The following is a 23110-nucleotide window of genomic DNA, read 5'->3' as shown; positions in this document are numbered from 1 at the left end:
TACTGTTGCTGGTGACCAGGTTCTTGTCTCATCACAGGAAGAATTCAGAGATGAGACTCGGAGGTTAAGAGAGCAAAGTGAGGATTTATTAAGGGATGAGACAGTGCACTCAGGGGTGAGTGGGCGGGCTCAGGTGAGCAGCTGCCTAGAGTTTCTTTGGCAAGTTGGTTACACAGAGTGTAAAAATGAATGGACAGACTATTCCCTGGGGAGGGAAGGGTTTGGGGTCATAGTCCCTGATTTTTATCCCGTCTCCACCTTTCTGAGGGGAGGAGGAGCTTTTGTCCTTATTTAGTCTGGATCTGAAGTATCATGGTGTTGGTGCATGATGGGTCCTTCTAATCTGCAAGGCTAATTTTATTGTAATGAGGGCATAATGAGCAAAAGGTTATATTCAGACACTGGAGGTTCCTGCCTTTTCCCACCTTTCTTTGTCAGCCTGTAGGCCACTTGTCACTCCAAAATGTGGGATCACTTATCAGCCCAGAGGTTCCTGCTTTTGTCTGCTGAGGGGCCCCCGTTGTTTACATGATGTAGGGTTTCCTGCATTTGGCCCCTCTCCTTTTTTGCCCAATTCCTGCCATTTGGCCTGTGTGTCCCCCTTTCTCTGCTCGTATCTAGCTGTCTGTCTGCTCTAACAGTATAACTGGATTTGTTACAGGGATTTGATTGTATGCATTTCTGGGAGCTCATTAGGCAGTCTCTGTAAAGTGTTGTTTTGTGTTTGATGCTGAAGCTTGAAGTCCACAGGGCAGGCAGTCAGAGGGGAAGATGAATTTAAAGTGGAGGAGAGCAAGAACCAGCTGGGACCCATAATGATGGACTGATGGTGTCAGTTCTCGTGGCTTCTGACCTGGGTGGTGTGGGTGTCCATCCCCCAGGAGCCAGGGCCCTTTGTCACAGAGCTAAACGCACACACCTGGCCCAGGAGTTAGGGAGGCTGCCAGAGGATCTGGGGGAAGGTGGAAAGACAGCAGGTCTGGTTGCTGGTTTGTGTCAATGAGATGAGCCAGCAGATAAGCAGCTGCTGCTTCACTTCCGCCCTCCACATCTCCCCTGCATCTCTCTGTGGTCCACCCTAGCTGGAACGGGAATTCTGGGAAATGTTGTTCAATCTTGCGGACTGACAGATGACACAGCCACCACCGGTGGGGGCTGGGCACTGGTGTCTTTTAAAAGCTCTCCATGTGATTCTTGTGAGCAGGGACTGAGAACCTCTGAGGGAGGTGACTCTGAAGTGGAGGTGATTCTGGTCACCTGATAAGCCCTGCTTCTGCCTTGAGAGGCACTTGTGTGGCAGGTGGAAGGAGGGAGGGAGGGAGGCAGGGAGCAAATACCAGGGAGGTTTCTGAAGGGTTGAAACTGGGGCTGGCTGTGTTGCAAGGGGGTGAGGAGGAAGTGAGTGATGGAGCAATGGAGGCTTGGACCCACACCATGCTTTTGGGAAGTGTGTTAGTAACATCAGACAAGTCTATTCTGCAGCATAGCATTGCGGGGCAGTCTGGACTGAATTCCAACCCCCCTCTGGGCTTCTCCAGCCCTTGGCTGTTTCCTCTGTGCTGGTTCTCACGATTCCACATCCTCCCTGGTATCAAAGAGCCGACCCTGCCTTCTGTCTGTATGGGAAGTCTGGGAATAACAGGGATTGTCTTTCCTCTGTGCCCAGCTCGTACGATCGGGGGAGTATTTCATAAGAAGGGCTCAGTGTAAAGTTTTGGAATTGAGTGAAAGTGAGGAGAAGAAATTAGCAGATGAGTTAATTGAAACAAGTGGAAAAGAATGGGAAAGGATGGAAACAGACTTCTCTTAGGACTTAGGAAGCAGAAAATATAGTTCTTTAGGCTGTTTGGCAGTTTGAGGGGAAGGTGTGATGGAAAAGTTCGGTTCACATGCATTTCACCAGTTTGACATATATGTGTAGTAACTATTTTCCCAGAGATCTTTCTTCATTTTTAATAATTGTGACTTTTTCATTGGTTGCACATTCACTACAGGACTAGATCGGTCAGTTCATCTATGTGCAAATAGCCAGAAAACAGTACAATTTATATCTTCGTATCATTTGCATGTTTGATAAACTTCCATTTTTTTGGTTGCTATTGTGCTTCCTTCTCTTGTCAATTCATAAAAATGGATCATTGGTTCATAAGTGGTTTTCTGAAATATATGTGCATTTGGGAAAGAAAGACCATGTCTCAGAAAAACTTGGCAAACCTAATAAAAACATGGTACAGTGCAAATATGAAACATATGTGTCTGCTGGGGCAAGTAAATCTAAGAATGAGGACTTCATGCAGCAGCCAGAAATAGGGTGAATTGGATGCATGATAGTGAATATCAGAAAATTTATCTTAAGTAGACTGAGAGTCCATTCACCTCTCTTTCCTTTTTTTTTTCTTTCTAAATAAAATTTAGTTAGATTGTAACATGAAGCTCTTAGGTCCCTTCCTAACACAATAAAGTAATGCATCTGGTAAACCAATCAAGTTTCTCTAGAACAAGTGCAACATCAGTGAAATGAGTGAGTACAGGCCATTTCTGGGATTTCACGTAGTTTAGCTCAGTAGATTCCTCAGTGTCTTATATTCCTAAACTAGATGAAATGTGGTATGGATAGCTTGATCTCTGATAGTTTGATTCTCTGCAGACTTGATGACATCCTTCCTTTATACAAGAATCAAATTAATGGTGTGTCATTGGGCATGTTTTTAAAACCACACACATGAGGTACAACTGAGCATGCAAGACTAATGTCCAAAGCTCCACACAACTCAGTAGAGGCTCTGAATTTCACTGGGCACAATCTCCCAGGTTGGAACAGTTTATACACCAACCATTTCCTGTAAATGATTGTTCACTTAGCATCCAGAAGTCTATGAAAAGCAGTGAGTCTCCGTTTTCACTTTGGTGAAAAATTTCTCCATAATTTCTGTATCCACATGTGAACCAAATATCTACAATCATTTGACAGAATCACCTGAACTGCTTTTACTCTTGGCAACCTCTACTTGGGATCTAGGACCTTCCAGTTTTCTGAAAATAAGTAAAACAAAAGATACCATCTGAATGTGGATCCTGACCTATGGCATGAACCAGATATAGATACCTCAGTGAAAAACTGCAAATGTTAATAAATGCCTCCTTCATTGATTTCAAGCTGTCCCTTTGCTCATTTTTTAATTTTAAAGTTTGTGATTTATTTTTTAAAGGCACACCAAAACTGATGTTCTGCATGTGTTCCAAAAGGCCATAAAGTTGTCGTTTACAGATTGATATCAAAATTAGCTGCCCAGGATTTTTTTCCCAAAGGTTTGGCCATACGGCTCCCTAGTACTGCTGCACTAGCGCCACCACGTGGAGAGAAGGAGCAATATCACTGCCTCTGAGGGTAAAAGGGGGACAATTGATCCTCTTGGATTTAAGCTAAGATTACTAAATTTTTGCCTAGAAAGTTTTAGGAAAAGCAAAGTATTATTTTTAGAGACTAAAAAGAGCATTTGAACATTTATGTATCACTTGCTGGATGCTAGGCTTGTGCTAAGCCCTTTACACGTATCAGAGTAACAGAGATGGGTTTTCAAGTCTCTATAAATGTAGGGAATATGTTACTGAATTCAGCTGCAGGACTCTCTGAGGTGCTAAAACAACTTCCTGTTGTAGTTTTTACCTCTAAGAGCATTTTTGGTCAGATTCCTTACTAAGTGGTGGAGATGAAATCGATATTTTGAAGAAAATGCAATTTTCTCAGCATTTCCATGACTTTATTAAGCAGAAGGAAAAATTTGGCAGGTGATTGATTAATCCCCTCACGAAGACCACCTCTAGTGTATGAAGGGTGACCACCACAAGAGGACTGATGTCTCAAGATGTTGTGAAAAGTAGCCTTATTGTTTTGAAATGATGCTTTGTGAGTTACTAAAAAATGACACCTGTACCACAGGTACTGAGATAACAAAACAAACATACTTAACGTTGATACACTTGAGGAACTCTGAAATGCTGTGGCATTTGGAGTGTCTTCCAGTGGGTGGTCCAGGCATACAGCCTGGAGCTGACAAGAGGCAAAGCCTTTGACAAGAACAGCCAGGGACCTCTGATATCTCTCTCACATCAGCGTTTTTGTTTTCATGTGCAGCAAGTGAAAGAGATTTCTCTGTTTTGGAAATCCTCATATGACATAAGTTTGGAACCAGTAGAGCCTATGGTTCAGTTGGTGACCCTGGCATCCAATAGCTGTGGATTCCCATCCTAACTCCGCTACTTCTAGCATTATGAAATCTGGCAAGTTACTTCATCTCTCCGAGCAGCAGTTTAGTTGTCTGTGAAATGGGAATAAAAATTTCCAGAAGTTTTAGATCTCTGTTAGGAATGCAGTGTCAGCTGTTTTGTTATCTTTTTCCTTTTCATTCTGCCCTGGGTGGGGAAATGTTTTTGTGGTCTTGTGTATGTGTATTCTTCTGATTTTCCAAGTTGAATGGTAAGGGCCCAGGTCACTGTCCTTTCCCTGCACACATTGTCACCCGAGTTGTTGCTTTCTTCCAGAATCCCCTACTTTGAAACTAGCGCTGCCACGGGGACAAACATAAGCCAAGCGATCGAGACGCTCCTGGACCTGATCATGAAGCGGATGGAAAGGTGTGTGGACAAGTCCTGGATTCCCGAAGGTGTGGTGCGCTCCAACGGTCACACCTCTGCAGACCCGCTGAGTGAAGAAAAGGAGAAGGGGTCGTGTGGCTGTTGAAGAGTCAAGTGAGCTCCACAGTAATGCAGGCGGCCCATGTCTGTGACCTTCTCTATGGGGGATACAGGGCACAGAGAGAGATGAACGAGCATTTTGTGCAGATGGCTTCTCACCATCCCAATCAGACCTATCAGAGAAGCAACCAGTTCAAAAATTCATTTGCTGCAGCTTTGTATATATTTCTTTAAGATTCAGCCTGGGAGTTAGGAGAACTATTTCTCATACCCAAAAGTGCCTTATAAAACCTTCACACACAGCAGTAGATCATTCAAGGATTCAGGATTTCATAGTCCCGGAACAGTGCAGTGATTCTGTTCATTTTAACTGAAGATCCTGTCACCTGCCTTAACATAGACAGGCCCAGTCTCACATTCAAGATCTTAGATGCAGTTATAAAACTAGCAGACTTGAATCCAAATTAAAAAACCCTGCTTGTACCCCAGGTGACTTTCAAAAATGCCATCTAGACCATTTGAATGTTGAATAAGAATATCCACAAACCATGGTTCAGTGGTCCTTGAGCATTAATTTATGCACGCATTCTCTGTAAAATGAATATAGGACCAATTATTGGCCATATCGACGGACCCTGGGTAAACTGGATTAACCAATTACATACTCGCTGTGACTATTGTTGGTGGGAAGGTGGTTGGGGGTGAGGGACAAGGTGGCTTCATGTTGTGTGAACAACCGAAGCGAGACTTCTGGCTCCCTGCTAGATTCCATTGCTCTCAAGGGTTGATTGTCGGGTCAGGGAACTAGACGTCTGTGGCTTTAGTTCACCGTGAGTTGTGCATTTATACCTGGCCTGTGTGCTGGCTACATCTGAGCACAGCTGGTGCTTATGCTGAAGTTATTTGTGATAAGCAAACATTTAGCTCCTTTTTCTTCACATTTATAACGTTGGGCCGGCATCCTCCGACAGCAGGTTCAATTAGCTTGTGAACCACTAATCCTCTGTCTTCACCATCAGGCTCCAGAGTGTTGACATTTGCCACTTGTTTTATTTTCACATCGGTAGAATTGAAGGAATTAGTTTCTAATTCCATAAAATATCTGTTTACTCTCTGGTGGAAGATGGATGTTTGTGTTTAAGCAGTGACTCATACTCTAGCTCAGTGTAAGACAAATGAAGTGTTCTGTAGCCCATATTTTCCATTGAGGTCATGGGCATTTACTGCATTTGCTGGATCTTGCCAAGGTCGTGTTCTCTTCTGCATTGCCAAAGTGTCTTTTTACCAAATTAAAGGTGGTTTCAAAATATGCTTCATGGCAGTTGTTTATAAAATCAAAGGGGGAAAATTCTTATTTATTAAAGTAGTTTAAGTAAAGTAGATTACAATTTCCAAGGAGCTTAATGGCTATATAGGGAGAAATACCACTCATTACGATTTAAATAAGGAATAGAAATGAATGTATTTTGTGGTGGCAAATGTTTGGCATAATGATAATTAGAAAAATACAACTGTGATGGAAAGTATTGACTTTTATTTGATAATTTTCCAATGGCTGTTTATTGAGCACCTGTCCTGCTTTTTTTTGTTTTTTGTTTTTTTGCCACTGCCTTCCCAGGATTACCTAAAAAAAACTTAGCTGGGCTTACTAAGATCTTACACATTTCTATCTTTGAAATGAGGGCTTTTGTGAATACTAAGAAGTCTTTGAGTCCCGTGCATTTGAATTGTGTATCCCAGTGAGGAAATGATCCAGACATTTCAGGCGCAGGGCCATAATCACCAGCAGTGCCTCCTAAAGTTACCATAAGGCTTAAGTGAAGTAAATTGTAATTTTATAGCTACATATCAGGGAACATTTTATATGGTTTATTTGTATTGTTAAAAAGAAGACAATATCTGTATGTTTCAGCCTATCGGGAACCAAATGAGCAGTTAGTTACAGATTCCACTGGCCTTAAACATAATACACAATTAACTGTATACATGATACAGTACACACACAAGAGCCGTCTTTAATTATTGAAATAAATTACTTGTATTCTCTTTGGAAATCATTGGTTTTAGTTGATATTGAAGTCCCACCTTTTTGTGAGTCAATGTATTTTTCTATTTACAAGCTTGTGTAAAAGTGAAGTGTATCTTCAGTGAACTTTGTGCCAATTACACGTACAATAAAAAAAAAGTGGTTTAATCTGTCAAGTTTGCATATGAACATAACTTCATTTCCTATCACGATAAAGTTTCAAACCAGAGGTCATAATACTAAAGGAAACCGAATTCAGGGACACAAATTCCATTACGTGCTTGATGAAGGACCAGCCAAGACAGCATATCCTGGACAAGTAATTCAAATATGTTATCGTCAAACATTGATGGAGCGCCTACAGTGCTGTTCTCAAAACAAGGATGGTAAGGGCATGAACTAAGACTGGGACTAACAGATGAATACAAGAGACCTTGGGAAGGGTGTACTGCTTGATTGGATGATGAGGGGATATGTGGGGAGATGGACTTTCTAACCTTATTTCCGTACTGTCTACCTCATTCACTCCTCGGCAGGGATACTGGCCTCCCTGGAGCAGTCAGGTGTGTTCCTGCTTCAGGAATACTTGCTGTTCCCACTGTCTGGAATGCTAGTCTTTTGTATATCTGCGTGGCTCCCTCTCTCATCCTTTAAGACAGTTCAGGTATCACTTTGTCCAGAAGCACTTTACTGATTACCTTAGGTAAAGTAGCAGTCACTTCTCCCTCATGGCCCCAACCAGACTGTCCCCTACTGCTTTGTTACCCTGCTTTGATTTTTGTACATGTCACTTATCACCACGCATTTCTGTTTGTATGTTTGTCTCCATCCACTAAGATATAAGCTCCATGAGGACAGGGACTAAGGAAGTTTTCTTCAAAATTGTGTTGCCACTACCCAGAAAAGTCCTGGTACACGATAGATACTGAAATAGTTATTGGTGGACTGAATAAAGGACTTAAGATGCATCAGAAAGAGCTTTCAAAATAGGATTCACTACTAATGTTCAAAGACAGGAATGGAATTTGAAAATAACTTCAAAAAAGGCTCCCATGTAGTAAGTCTGTATTATATCCCTTGTAAAAAGAGAAATTAGAAAATCTGAGAGGTACATTCTGATCTTTTGAAGTTGATGTCAGCATAGCTAACAGTCTACTGAAGCAATGTTCAGTAAGGCATATTTTGTTTGCCTTTTAGAACTTGGAAATCTCTATATTGTTTTTCTACTTTTGGCAGTACCGGTGACTATGTAACTGGAAACCTCTCCCAATGTAAAGCACTTAGATAATGCTGGATAAAATATAATGAACATTTTTTTAAAATGAACTGCTGATCTCTTGAGAAAGTAAAGGAAAGCCAGTAAGAAGGAAACTGGCTACTCACCTGTTGAGCCTAAAGCAAAGCACTGAGTGAGCTCAGAGGCTGAGGGAAGAGTCTCAGATGAAGCCTTAAGGTATGGGACTAAGAACACAGGTAAGGGATGTGGCCTCTGACACTGAAGGTAAGAGGGTGAAGCTGGGTTATCATGTTGGTGAGACGGGCAGGACATTTCTTGGTCAAGTAGCAGGATAACACAGAGTGGGGAAGGAACTGTGTTAAGAGCTGGGGAAGACTGATGAGGCGCTTCTGTGATTGCTGGGGGGTTAAGAGGGAGAAGATCAAACAAGTAAAATAGTTTTCAGTCTCTTGGTTGACAAGGAGGTGTTGGGCAAATGTTTATTACTACAATTTCTGGTCTGTGTATTCGTTATTAACATTGTTCAGGAATTGCATGTCAAATGATTAGCAAAGAAAAATAAATATAAGTATCAGATAAAAGGAAAACATGTATTTGCAGATTATAGGTATAGAAACTAATTCTAAAGTTAAAAAAGACAACTTTTGAACATAAATTACAAATACTGCTGTTAAAAATCAACAACCCTGTAGAAAACTGTGTAAAAGACAAAAACAGGCAATTCAGAGGAAAGAATAGATTTCAAACATTTGTCAAGATTCCCAATCCCTTCCTAATTAAATAAATGCAAGTTAAAATAATAATGAAAGAAATTTAACTTCAGGTTGGCAAAGATCACCTTTGACAAAGATATGGTGAAATAGGCATCTTATTCGTTGTTATTGAATGTTAATTGGTAATACCTTTTGGAAGGCGTTTAGTACTATCTACCAAATTTTAAGTGTATATGGACCCAGCAGTTCTATACATATAAACTCTCTTGAAAAAAAAAAATCAGGATGTTTATTATGTCAAAAGAAAAGAAAGGTATGTCCAGACCAATTAAAATACCTTCCTGCAACAGCATATGTAACTGGGAAAGAATGTTAAGTATTCGTTGATAATAAAATGCGTATTGAATGCTTAATTATGAGCCAGGAACTGTTCCAGGTACTGGGAATAGAACTGTAAATAAAACGACAAATACCCCTGCTCTCATGGAGCTCACATTCCATGGAGGGGCGGCAGATGACAGCAAGATGCAGAAAAGCGTGAACAGGATGCTCATTAGTTCTATAAAGAAGAGGGACTGGAGACGCGCACATACACAGGTAAACATGTTTGTGCACAGAAAACCTCTGGTCGGTAATAAAAAGGAGTGACTACCACTGGAGAGGACAGGAGGCCTGGGGTTGGGGGGAAGGAATCTTAGTTTCCTTTGAGAATGTCAGCTTTTACCACATACGTATATTAATTAGAAGGCGGAGGCGGGGGGTAAAGGTGAACACTATACAAGTCTCTAAAATACTGCCGGGTAAGTCCTCGGAGCGCGAGACAACCGCTCAGGTTGCAGGGCGGACCCGGCTCCCGCCGCGGACTCCAGGCGAGACAGCCTGGACCGGAATCAGGGGCGGGGCTGGGGCCGACGGCGGGGAAAGGAGCTCCTAGAGACAGCCCGAGTGTGGAGAGCCGCTGGGGAAATCCACAAACCAGAAACAAGATACATAAGACATGAGTAAATGCTGATGTTTTATGACATGCTGGAGAGGAACACTAGGCGCTATAAACCGAGTTCAGAGAGGGCGACCGGGCCGACTCTGCACTGCGCCTGCGCCAAACGACGGTGCTTTGGCCTGCGCGGCCGCGAGAAGGCGCTATCACGTTCGGATCGCCTGCCAGAGGCTCGCGAGAGCCGAGGACGGGTGGAGCACTGGGACGAGAACCACTTCCTGTGACGGGGCTACGTCACTTCCCCCGAAGCTCGGCGTTCGGTCGGCGGGGAGTCACGCGCGTTCAACATGCGGATTGAGAAGTGTTATTTCTGTTCGGGGCCCATCTATCCAGGCCACGGCATGATGTTCGTCCGCAACGACTGCAAGGTGAGGCGGCCGAGAGCAGCGCGGGCAGCCTTGCGCTTCCTCGGGCCTGAGGCCGCGCCCGCTTGGTGCGGGGTTCCTCTGCGCTTGGGGCGTTTGGCCCGGGATTTCTGCGCTCGAGGGTGGTTTTACTTGGGGTTCCTTCCTCGTCTTCCCGCTTGCAGAGTTTCTCCTTGCTGGCGTCCCGACCGGAGCTGGTCACTAGGCAGCCCTGGGGCGAGGCTGGCAGCAATGAGGTTTAGGAGCGATCCCAGCCAGCGCCAGCGGGGAGGCTGGGGGTCTGTGTGGCCACTTTGTACAAGGGCCAAGTTCTTCAATTCGGTAAACTTATTGAATGCAGTCAAGCATCATTGCTGAGGTCCGTGTGTATACAGGTGACTAAGTCTTGGGGTCAGTGAGATCGGTAGAAATGTTGCATATGACCTAATAGTAGAGTTCCGTATTAAGGAGTTCTTGGAGGCGAATAGGGAAGGGTCGTACGTGAAAAGGCACAGAAAGGAGACGACATTTTCCTTAAGAACTTGAGAAAGAGGCATTCTAGGTGGAAGGGAAACGAACAGTTTGAGCAAAGGCTCAAACAGAGTGGAGCAGTTACACCTCTATTTAAGGATGTGACAGGAATGTAGATAGCTTGGGGTAGAGCTGTAAATACAAATATAAATCTGTATTAAAAAGATACCTCTATAAACTTAAGTTATAAACATACAGATACAGACTTAGGATAAACATAGAAATACAACTTCTTTGACTTACATGGGGTTAATTTGATAAACCCATGGTAAATCGAAATGCAAAAACCTGACCTACTGAATATCATGGTTTAGCCTAACCTTCCTTAAACATGTTCAGAACACTTACATTAACCAACAGTTGGGCAAAATAATCTAAAACAAAGCGTATTTTATAATAAAGTGTTGACTAGCTCATGTAACTTATTAAATACTGTACTGAAATTGAAAAACAGAATGATTTTAAGTGTACTGATGATGATCTTGTGGCTGACTGACGGGGCTTTGGTCTGCTGCTGCTGCCCAGCATCACATGAGAGTGGTACCAAGCTTTGCTAGCCAGCGAAAGATCAAAATTTCAATTACGGTTTCTGCTGAACGTGTATCACTTTTGCGCCATCGTAAATTCGAACTATCTTAAGTTGGGGACCCACTGTATAAGGCTTCGTTATGAAAGACTTGACATTGATACATGGATTTGCCTTTTTATACCAGAACATATCTCATTCTTCTGTTTAACACCTTGGATTTCTCAGGATTTGACCTCTCTTATATTTGCTTCTGAAGCACGGACACTTGTAGAAAGTACTAATTGCTTGTTTCCACCAGACCTGTTGAGTTGGAATCTTTGAGACGGGAGAGGAAGAGGCTCTTAGAATCTCTAATGAACTGATTTTTGACGTGCTAAAGAATTACAGTTCCTACTTCATCTCCTTATATGTGTATTCAAGATGGAAGATACTGACCTAACTCAAAATAGGAGTAAGGGTTCTTGCTGAGGGTAAGGGACCAAACCTATGTTTGGGAACTTGAAAGAGCATGTAGAAGATTTTGAATTCCTGCTCTTAGGAACATGACCAAGAATTTAAAGAAATAAATCAAACGATTGCCACATTGGAATCTCATCCATGGTGGGCATGATGGCTTTGTAGATGATCTGGTCGTCGTGATTTTATGATTTTTTTTGTCTATCAGTGTTTGTCAGAGCTGAGTATCAGAATTAGGAAGGACAGTGGGAGCTGTCTAGAGTTGGATGTTGATCTGGCAGACACAGAGGAAGTTCAGGTTGATGAGGAAGTCTATATTGCCAGCAAGGACAGTGTTGAATTAGCTGGGAGCTAACTTGCTCTAGGGAAGACCAGTGGATCCAGAACAGAGCCGATTGGGGAAATAAGAAGTAGAGGCCGTGAAGCACTAATGAAGAACAAGTACCTCATTTTTTCTTTGTTGATGATTCCCAAATCTTTATCTCCCTAGTTCCCAGTTCAATTTTTCCACTTGATGAGGAAATCCTGTTTATACTTAACAGTGAGCCTACTGAGAGTTCCTTATTGCCTCAGATCTTTTTCCTCTGAATTAAGACTGTCATCCATCTAGACAGTTTTGCTAGAAACATGAGGGTCATTCTTGACTTTTTCACCTCTTGTGTCTAGTTATAAGCTCTATCCATTCCGTCTTTGCAAAGGATAGTGGTGTCTTAGCTTTCTTTCTGCCGTCCTGCCCTAGTTCCAGATTTGGCACTTGTTACTTTTATAGCCTCCTAACTCTTAAAAGTAGAATTTGTGTGTTAATGCTCCATAGTTCTATAGTTTGCAAACAGAAAAAATATACAAAGTCTGAATATGTGCTTAATAAATGTTTGTTGAATTAGCGGCATAAGACAGCGCTGAAGAACTTTAACCTCAGATGGATCATTTGTTTGCATGTGGAAGACTGAGGATGATGCCAGAGGACTACATTAAAAGGAAAAATAGAGCCTATGAGGCTTTGTCTCACATACAATCTGTATCCACCACCTACCCCACCATAGGTTTAACTACTTCCTTATTGTGTGTTTCCATCTTGCTTTATACCTCATTATTGTATATAGCTTTTATCCTGTTGTTTATGTCCTTATCTGATCTTGATCTCTCTTGTTTGCAAAATGAGACTTAATCACGTTGCTAGACTAAGCTACTCAAGGTAGGGTATCATGTTTTAGTTATTGTATTTGTAGCACCAAATACAGCATCAAGCACGTAGTAGCTGCTCCTTACTTGTTGATTGAATCATTTTCCCATCTCAGTGACTCCAGTCTCTTCAGATACTTCATTGTGCTTTTCAGATGACGTCTATTAGACATGGAGTTCAAGCAGACTTCCCAGTAGCATCCCGTTGGCTCTCTTTGGAACTGAGGAGACCCAGGACAAATTCAAACTTCTCATTAGATATATCTCAGAAATGGGGATTTGTTTAGGAGTTATCTAGTAGCTATTAAACATAGGAGGCAAAGGTAATAGTACTTTGGGCTGAAAATACTCAAATTTTTACCAGTAATGATTTTATAGTGAGTTACTCCAGGAGACTACAGTAGTTCTCATATTTTCTAGTTGCTTTGAAGTTAATTCAAGAATGTAGACATGCTTTTACTCAACTCTCCCAGGAGAGGGCTCTCCAGGAGGTATGGGCCTAGATCACACTGATCTGTCATTGACCATTTCTAAGAAAATAGTGTCCTGTGTGTTTGGTGAAGGTCCCTATAGAACAGATACATAAAATGGAGTGTTTCGCTTTGTGTTATATATATAAAATACAAGCTTACTTAGCTTGAAATGTTTATACATTATTTTGACCTTTCCTTTTTTTTTTTTTTTTTTGAAATTGTTTTGTGCAGTGATGAAAAGAACCAAAGGAGATTTTGGAATGGTTGTTTGAAACTTTTACCCCCTCAGCGAGGTATATAGAAAGTGAATTTCGAGACCTATTCTAAATTGGGGAGGGATTTAAATAAATGACTTTCCTTAAAATCACTTCCTTCATCCAAGATCATAGTAAGATTGTACTGTTATTCTATTAAAATGGTAGTTTTTAACCATATTTTTGGGACTCTCAGCCTTTGGTTGTGATGATGTTTGATAGTCAAAAAATAGTTCAATTTGTGCTTTATGTGATGTGCCTCACACGTTTCTGAATGGTCCCGTGAGTAAGTAGAAGCAGTTGTGAGTGAGAACCACTGTTATTTCTCAGACTTTATAGTGTATTTTGTCTGGAAGGCTAACATCCTATGATATGAACATTTTTAATAGTTATTTTTCACTATTTTACCTTACTTTTCTTGTAGGTGTTCAGATTCTGTAAGTCTAAGTGTCACAAAAACTTCAAAAAGAAACGCAATCCTCGCAAGGTCAGATGGACTAAAGCATTCCGGAAAGCAGCTGGTAAAGAGCTCACAGTGGTGAGTGCAGTTAGTTATCAAAGTCTTGTTTACAGTTTTCAAAATTTTAATTTTGGGGGAGAGGACATGTGATTTAGTTAACTATAACCAGGCTTCGTAGAGAGTGATTGGTGAGTGATTTATTTATATTTGGCTGTAGTAATAATCTCATTCTCATGTGATCCCCAAGCCATAAATCTGTAGAATTCTGAAAAGGGAAAAAATTCTCAATCTAGTTTGTAGAAGTGATTTTCCTTATTCATAAAAAAGTAGTTTTGGCTCTTGCAACAAGGGGGAGAGTCATTTAAATGGGTTGAGGTGAAGTTGAAATTGCTACTTAGGGATTTTGAAAGGAGGTTAAGAGATTAAAAGATTTTTGAATAACAGTGAGGGCTCAGATGAGGTTTGTAACAGACTCACTTACTATCAGTTTCTCGATTTCCTTAGGAGGACTTTGGGTCTGAGAGCGGAGAACTTAGTTAATAATGCTGGTGTAAGGAGGAACAGTGGGAAGTCAGGGGTGAGGGGCTTTCATGAGGTGGGCCCCCATCACCACGTAGCTGTTACTGGGTTGGTATGAGGACCTGGTGAAGCTTGTCCACACTTGACCTGTGTGGAGGGAGGAGGTGGAAACTGCTACACAGGCTGCTTTTGAGGGAGGGAGATCTTAAAACTATCTCCTTCCTCCATGAGTTCCTCTTCCCCCAAGCTCATGACTCTTTCCCATCTCTACTCCTTAAAGGCAGTTTCTGTGCAGTCGCCATGAAGCCCTTTCCCAGCTTCTTTAACACCAGAGGTTTTTCAGTAAACATAAAGAATATTTTTTTGACAAGATGTAAGGCCAAATCATAAAACTTTTGTCAGAAAAATACTTTTCATTTCGGACGAGTAGATATGTAGCATCTCATATACAGGTGGCAGCTGTACGAGTGAAGAAAGGATGCCAGGTCGTAGTCATTTGCTGGTGACCAGGTACCTTGTTGTAGCTGAGGTTACTCTGATCTCAGCAGAAGCATGTGTATATAAATGTAGTAACTAAGGGCAGGGTGCATGCTGTTCCATATGTCTGAGTCTGATAGATTTGAAAACCAAGAAATATCTGTAGTTTTTCCAAAATTATTTTGCATGTTTTAAGATATTAAGATTGTCAAAATATCAACTACATTTGGAGGGGACCTAAAGAATTTCAGGGTGGAGCTCATGTCCTGCAGAGTAGCACCACATTTGTTTGAAGATGTGTAGTTTCATACCTTTATGCTGTAACCCAAAGGTTTATGGGTAATGAAATACATAAACATGCTGGGTTTTTTGGTTGAACCATGTGCAATTCTCCTTGTTTGACTTTCTTTGGTCTGTGGAGAACAGCAGTTTCATATGGTTCAGTCTCATACATAGTTTTCTGGCTGTGAGTCTCATCTAGGAATGGAAACTTAGGGAAGCTTTTTAGTTTGTTTATAATCCTCGTGACTGTTACATGCCCCTCTGAGGGATTGGGGCAGTCCTCTCCTCTCCCCTTCCTTTAAGAATCATGTCTAGAGAGATGTTTTCAGTGGGGCTATTTTGCATGTCATGGTGTTTAAAGGAGAAAAAGTATGAAAACTTCTATTGGCTGGGGTCACCCTGGGGGAAATCTTAATATGTGTCCATGCCTTGAAACACTCGGAACTTTTGTGAAATGGAGAAAAAGTCTTAAATGCTTCCTTTCTACCTCTCTTAAAACCATGTTTTTCCCGCTCTTACAGGATAATTCATTTGAATTTGAAAAACGTAGAAATGAACCCGTCAAATACCAGCGAGAGCTATGGAATAAAACTAGTAAGTCACAAGGGAATACCAGGAATTTTCAAGAGACACTGGTTTGGGATATTATCATAACTTTAATATCAGTTGGTTGTTTAAATGTTAAAATTCTTCTCTTTTTCATAGGTTAGCTTTTATTCTTTTATCCTCATTGTAATGGTTCTATTGTATTTGTGTTTTTTACTATAAGCTACTTCAAATTCTTTTCAGAATTGGCGAATGTATCCATTATAAAAATAACATAATGATTAAATTTGGTATTTGAAGTGCCTACACAGAAATATAAAAACATTCAAATATCTGAAAAGTAAATAGAGATGTAGAGTACTTTTCTGGGTGAGTGTGGCGTAGTTAAGATGTAGAGAAAATGTAACACACCTTACAAGTTTAGATAATTTGGTTTAGGGATAGAAATACTGTATTATCCATACCTTGTAAAATTTAGTGATTTTGTTAAGTTAAAAAATGCAGCACGTAAGGTGATAATTACAGATTTTCTAAGAGAACTTTTAGGTGCTTGACTTAAGCAACAATGAAGCTGAACAATGAACTGAAATTAAAAGCAATATTTAGTTCTTACCTGCTTAAATATTTGTTTTATTTATTTATTTAAGTAGGGAGAGGCTTTAATTTAAAAAAATTCCCATATGTAATAAAACTTGGTTCCTTAAGCTAGCTTGTAGACTCCAGTATGTCTCTTTGTTTGAAGCCCTTCGCCCTGCCTTTCTCCTTCCCACATGTCTGCTTATGCAGCCTTTAGCCATTTCTAGTCTTGGGTGTGGAGGTTTGTTAACTAGAAGTGTCTGAGGCTTAGAATTCTACCAGCTTTATCTGTCTGTATTGGATCATAGGTAGGGCTTCCTTTTCACCACCTTTTTGCCAGTTAGTCACGAGACTTCAGGGGAGGAAATGGCATGTCGTGGGCGTGTGTAGTTGCATTTGACACCCTCTAAAGCCTTGTTTCTCTTCCTGAACTGCATGGAAAAAATTAGGCTGCCGATTTGGAATTGCTTAAATTCCTATTCCACATTTCTAAATTAGAATAAAGAATGAAGTTATTGTTAATGCTTTTGTTGATGACAATCATCCTGCCTGAATATACATAAATTTAACTTTTATGAATTTTTTTGTAGTTGATGCAATGAAGAGAGTTGAAGAGATCAAACAGAAACGCCAAGCTAAATTTATAATGAACAGGTATGAACATTTAAAAAAAAATCTTTATTTTCATGTAACTTCAGACCTTAAAAAACTGATAAGATGGTATAAAGAACTCTTGTATATTCCGTTAGCATTTAGCCACATGTACTTTATCCTTAACTCTTTGTGTAGTAAGTTGAAGACATGATGCCTTTTCCTCCTAAGTGTACTTTAGTGTATGTATCCTAAAAATAAGAATGTGGGTTTTTTGTGTGTGGGATTTTAAATTGATGAATACACATAACATTGTTAGTTTTAGGTGTACAATATAAGAACGTGCTTTTACGTAACCACAGTATAGTTACCAAATCAGAAGGTTAAAACTGATAAAATTCTATTATTTAATCTATAGACCTTATTAGATTTCACCATTTGTTCCAATAATGTCCTTCATAGCAGCAGAAAATCCTGGGTCATGCATTTGATTTAGTGGTCATATCTCCTCAGGTTCCTGTAATCCAGAGTTTCTCACCTTTGTTGTGAATGACGTTGACTTTTTGAAGAGTACAAGTCAGTTATTTTATAGAATGTTCCTTACTTTGAATTTGTTTGCTGTTTTCCCCATGATGAGGTTCAGGTCAGGCACCTTTGGCCAGAGTATCACAGGCATGTGTGCTTCTTATGCATTGTACCAGGAGGTGCATGTTGTCCCTTACTGGTGATGTTAACTTCAATCACTTGGTTAAGGTGGTGTCTGCTAGTTTTCTCCACTGGAAAGTTACTCCCCCCCCTCCCCCCTTTTTAATCAGTTCACATCTTGTGGGAGACACATTGAGACTCTGCAAGGAGCCTGTTACTCCTCAAACTGGTACCTACTGGTTTAGCATCCATTAGAGTTCTTCTTGAATCTGTTACTGTTGTGATGGTTGCCAAATTTTTTTTAAATTTTATCATTTCTTCTCCATTTATTAATTGGCTTTTTTATGTGAGGGAGCATTTTCCTTTTCTCTCAGCTGTAAAATTTCTTCTTTTATTGACATTATATCTGTGTGTATTCATTGATTCTTATTGTATTCATTGGGTTGTAATTTCTTTGTCATTATTTATTTTGATGTTCTGAGTACCCCTGGTTGGTCAGTGGGAATTCCTCCAGGCGGACTCTGTGTCATTTTGATGGTTCCTCATCATTCTTTGAATGCTTTCTTACTTTATGGCTAACAAGATGTTCTAGTGTCATCTTGCACTTTCCTTGCCCCAGCTTGGAATTAGCTATTTCTTTAGAAGGAGAATCAATTTTGATCTAATCACCACAAAAGTCTGTCATAGAAAAGAAGCACATGCCAACAGCTTTCTGGCTTAAAAAAAAAAGTGTTAAAGGATTACCAAAAGGGGCCCAAATGCTTGAGAACTAGTCTGTCAGCTTTTTTGTTTTTTTTTTTTAATGTCTTACGTGTTTTGTGCTCTTGTAATTACTGAATGATTTAAGAAATTAGACTGTGTTCTCCATTTGAGGAGAAGATATAGGTACTTTAACAGAGATTTGTTTTACTGTATGTGTATAATCTGAGTCTTGTTAATTCTTAGCTGCAGTCTCAATTTTTACAAATTACGGATTGATGTCTTTTAAAGAGGTTTTAGTAACTGAAATTTTGGCCTTGATGTGTTTTATCCTAGGTTGAAGAAAAATAAAGAGCTACAGAAAGTTCAGGACATCAAAGAAGTCAAGCAAAACATCCATCTTATCCGTGCCCCTCTTGCGGGTGAGTATTGCACTACACAGATGTTCTCTGCCTTAAGTAGAGAAACGAAAAGTCTAGATTTTTGTGGTCTGTGTAATTGGATACCAAACAACTTTTTAAGGGTGAATCTTTTTTTCAGGAAATGTTCTCTCTCATTTATGAGTTATTTATAAAAATTTATTCAGTGTGTTTTGCAGTTCTGGTCAATTTACTGCATATAGTGTTTCCTTTTACCTTCATAAAATCCTAGGTTCCATAAGATCTCTCTCCAAGTTAATCAGAAGGAATTGAGTAGTAATAGATGACTTCTCCTCATAACTGTTTTGATTAATGGACAGTGTTTTACATTAGTAGTTCGCATACTTCGGTTGTATGGCAGTTACGTGGGAAACTTTATATGTAAACACTGAAGTCCAGGCCCTTTGAGCCTGAGCCTCTGTTCTTTTGTAGTTTTTTAGGTGATTTTGATACTTCAGTTTCAAAACTAAAGTTTTATATTAAAACCCCTCTTTGTACTTATATACCTTACAGCTAGACACTCATTTGGGCAGTTGCTCGTATGCACAATTCCTTTTGTGAGGTACTAGAAAACCAGTCTTACGCAGCTGGCACTGAGTACAGTCTACTTACTTACAGTTTACTTATTTATACAGGTTACTTAAAGGGAGAGGAATTTTGGTGAGATTTAGCTTTGCCTAAACCTTAGCAAAGTCAAATTCTGTAACCACATATTGAATAGATTTTTGCAAAAGTCCTAGGTAGGTTGTTTTTGTACCAGATTTTATTAAAATAGACAAAATCCTGGCACATTTGGCTCCCATATAGGCGATAAAAACGTAAGAATGAACCATTGTTATCCAAGTTTTTAGGTATCTAAGTTTTTAGGTAACCCTTTTTGAGGTGCATAGTACAGTGTTAAGAGCAGAGACCTTGGTTCCAGATGGCCAGGGCTTTACATCTCAGCTCTTTGTCTTACTGGACTTACTAGGTCTGAGTGACCTAGGTCAGTCATCTATCTCTGTGCCTCAGTTTTCTCATCTTTAAAATGTATGTTGTCACGAGGGTGAAATGAGCAAATATATGTAAATTGTGATATATCATAAGATTCATGTACGCTTAGTTGCTATTCCTAAACTACTTAGAATCTTGGATGTTTTAAAATAACATTAAATATTCCTTTTTTAAGTGTTGATATGAGTTCTGTAAGGTCGCACTGAATTGATGAAGTTTATTTTTAAATTTTTTTTAAGGCAAAGGAAAGCAGCTGGAAGACAAAATGGTACAGAAATTACAAGAGGATGTGGACATGGAAGAGGTTTCTTAATACCCTGTCTGTAACCATTTCTATAATCTCCTTTGGAGAGCTAGAACTTCTAAATTATTGATTTCTTTTTTTACATAAGGTCACTCAAAGGAAAGGAGATTAAAATACTTCTCTCCTACGTTGCTATCTGCAGAACACCAGATATAATGGATGCTAGATTGCATCTCAACGTTAAACCACTGATAGATACCCTTTTATAAATCATGAACATTCTGTTTGTAAATACAGAGGTGAATTGTGGACATAAAATGGTCATGCCATTTGTTTACTGGCACTAGGCAGCATTTACATAATAACTAATGACAAATTCATGGCTAGTGATATATAAAATAAAAATTTTTTTGCAGTAAAGTATTCCCTTTATTAATGTTCTAGAAGGAGTACAACAAGGAAGTAACAATCTATATGATAAGTAGCCTCAAGTAGTATCTTTTGATTTCAACATTTCTGGTTTTGGTTTATTAGCATCTTAGAACATAATGGCCTAGTATATTATATTGAAGCCTAATTATGGACTATTTTGACCTGGTTTAACTATTATGATAGGCATTTGTGGATATTGGGGGTGAGAGCTGAATAGTCTGTTCCTGAAATAGCACTGTACTCTATAATTTCTGCTTTGGAGAATACTCAATTCTAATTTCAGATTCTTGGTAGAAAAAGCCTATTTTTTTGAGCCTAGCAATGAGTTAGAATCAGAGGAATCCAGTACCTATTAAAATTTCTTGTTTTCTTAAAAAAAAAAAAAAACCTCCTAATTGTTTCTGGAAAAATTAAACATATGGGTAGCATATTGTACATTATTGGCACATACAGTAGTTTCTAAAGTAAGTGCCTACTTATTTATTATTTAAAAGTACTAAATAAAAGGTATGACTTATTGATTACTTGAAAGAAAATTACTTTGCCCACACGTACTACTGAAGTAGGAGATATAGTTAAAACTGTGTACTTTATGGTTCATGTTTCTATATTTTTACGTAATTTATGATTAAGTATGTTAAGAATATTAAGTAACTCAGTTTTAATGTTTTTAGGAAGAAAATTTAGAAAAATTATACATTATAAAATTATAATTACATAGTAATGGCAATATTTTTATTTCAGTATTAGATTAAAAAAATAGATTGATCATTAGACCAAGACCTGAATTTTAGAAGACTTGAATTCCAACTTTGTCTTATTTTTAAAAGATGATTCATTTGTAAATGACATTATTGATGTAACAATTAGGGGAAATATGTGTGCAAAGACATTTGTAAAATTACTTAAAGTTTTCATTTTATACGATATTCATGTTTTAATATAAATATTTTAAAAATTACATACTATTAGGAAACAATAGTTCCTCCTGTGCTAGTTAGGGAGCAGCTTGGCTGTTGCTTTGAAATCATTAATTTTGGGAAACTGATCTGGAACAAAGAGCTGACATTGCATCTCAGACAGTTCTCTTAGCTGTCAGGATTTCATAGTACTTTGAGATACCAGCGCTTACTATAAAGTATTTGGATGCAAATGCCATGCTTTTATCCACCCACAGCTTTCTAAGCTGGTCAGATCACTGAGGATGAGTTGCCCCTTGAAAGTGTTGCCTGAGAGGTAGTGTGGCACAGTGCTTTTAGGCTACTGTTGTTTCGCCTTGTCTGGTTCAGACCTCTGCTGGCCATTTAGCATAACATAAAAGCATAAAATTGTCCAGACACTCTGTACAGAATGTATTCTCTCAGAATTTTTTTTAACACATATGTCTTAAACCTTGTTAGAGTGCAGCAAAAAATTCTTACATTAAAAAAAAAAATCTCATTCCTTAAAAATAAAAACCCTAGGAAGATGTTCGTCCTGTAGATGGGAGTTTGAGAAGGACTAGCCTATTATCTTACGAAGTAGAAGCATTATTCCAATTTTATAAATGGAAAAATACTAGGTGTAGATAACTTGCCCCTTTATCGCATGGAACAGAAGATGGAGGAGGCAGGAATCTGTGTTCTTACCTGTCTGTCTCCAACCTTGCCCTGCAGATATGTAGAGGGGATGTATGTAGAGTCTCTCAGATGCAGTCTTCACAAGACCAGGTGATTGCTACAGTGCTCACTTGACTATGCTTTGGTTTCTTCATCTGAAAAAAAGAGTGGAGACGGTAATAGGACAAATCTCAGCCTTTTTAAGAGGTAAGCTAGTGTTAAAATGTTAGCTATTAGGATTGGCTTTGTGCCCACACAAAACGTACTAACAGCAAAGGGCTTTGACTTGGGAGAAAGGTGGAGGGTCTTAGGGTTTGGCGCTAGCTGTGCTAAATTCAGTGCGCTATACTTAGTCTACGAAGGAATATATATATAATTTAAATTGTTAATTTTAGCCTTTGTATCAGCTGGAAAGTTCAGTTATTAAGAGCATCTTATCCCTATTCTCTTGTGAAGATTGGGAGGAAGAAATACATTTCTGGTTCATCAGCATTATTTTAAAAAATGAGTCATTGCCCACAATTTTAAGGGCTAATTTATATGACATATGGGAAGTTATTTTTTCCTTTTGTCCTTTAGCTTACATTTTAAATGGAGATTTGGAAAAAGGCATCAGACTTTATACTGAGTGATTAAATTCTAACATTGAACGAAGACTACACCTTGTAAAAATTAACATGGCAGCCTGCTGATTTAAGAGTGTTGAAGAAATAAGGGGAAAAATATATAAAAAATCAATTTCAAAGGCTATAGGAAGAATTTTCCTAAAGTCTGTATTTACTGATACATAGCAGAATTAAAAAGGTAACCCACAAGTTGTACCCCGCATGTCTTTATACTGAGTGTACCAATCAGCCGCATGTCGATTTGAATCATTTTTGTGTCTGTTGATGAATTTCTTTTTAAAGGAGAAATGACTTTTATGTTGTGAATGTAACAATCTCTAGCTTCTGGTGCCATGGGATGAGCCTCTAAGTTAAGCTATCCTGCTTGAATACTCTCCCTCGGTTTCCTATGTTAATTGAAGCTATCATGTAGGGGTTGGAGGTGATGTTTCTACCACATGACCACCCCTGGGATATACCAGCTATGTGAACTGATTCTATAGGCTCCCATTGATTCTGTGGCCTCCCTGTGATCCTGCCAATAAATTCCTTTTACCAAAGTTTGTAGCAAAGAATCTTGACTGTTA

General features: G+C 39.4%; 2 protein-coding genes across 4 annotated transcripts in view; both read left to right on the top strand.

Annotated features, from left to right (window-relative positions):
- The window catches only part of RAB27A (RAB27A, member RAS oncogene family), a 64021-nt gene extending 57124 nt beyond the window's left edge, over positions 1–6897 (top strand). For all 3 annotated transcript variants that reach the window (XM_045506315.2, XM_010969484.3, XM_045506316.2), the window contains exon 6: positions 4543–6897. In XM_045506315.2, the coding sequence (XP_045362271.1) occupies positions 4543–4741 (199 nt within the window). In that variant the 3' untranslated portion in view covers positions 4742–6897. The remainder of the gene's footprint in view (positions 1–4542) is intronic.
- Positions 6898–9881: 2984 nt separating this feature from the next.
- On the top strand, positions 9882–23083 carry RSL24D1 (ribosomal L24 domain containing 1). Its single transcript, XM_010969485.3, has 6 exons — positions 9882–10036; positions 13862–13975; positions 15697–15769; positions 16888–16951; positions 18569–18654; positions 19884–23083. Exons 1-6 carry the CDS (start codon positions 9956–9958, stop codon positions 19955–19957), a joined length of 492 nt encoding a protein of 163 aa, XP_010967787.2. The 5' UTR covers positions 9882–9955; the 3' UTR covers positions 19958–23083.
- Positions 23084–23110: the final 27 nt, after the last annotated feature.

The sequence above is a fragment of the Camelus bactrianus genome, chromosome 6, assembly GCF_048773025.1.
Source record: "Camelus bactrianus isolate YW-2024 breed Bactrian camel chromosome 6, ASM4877302v1, whole genome shotgun sequence".
Taxonomy (NCBI): domain Eukaryota; kingdom Metazoa; phylum Chordata; class Mammalia; order Artiodactyla; family Camelidae; genus Camelus; species Camelus bactrianus.
The sequence above is the reverse complement of the archived record's forward strand: the minus strand, read 5'-3'. Positions and strand labels throughout refer to the sequence as shown.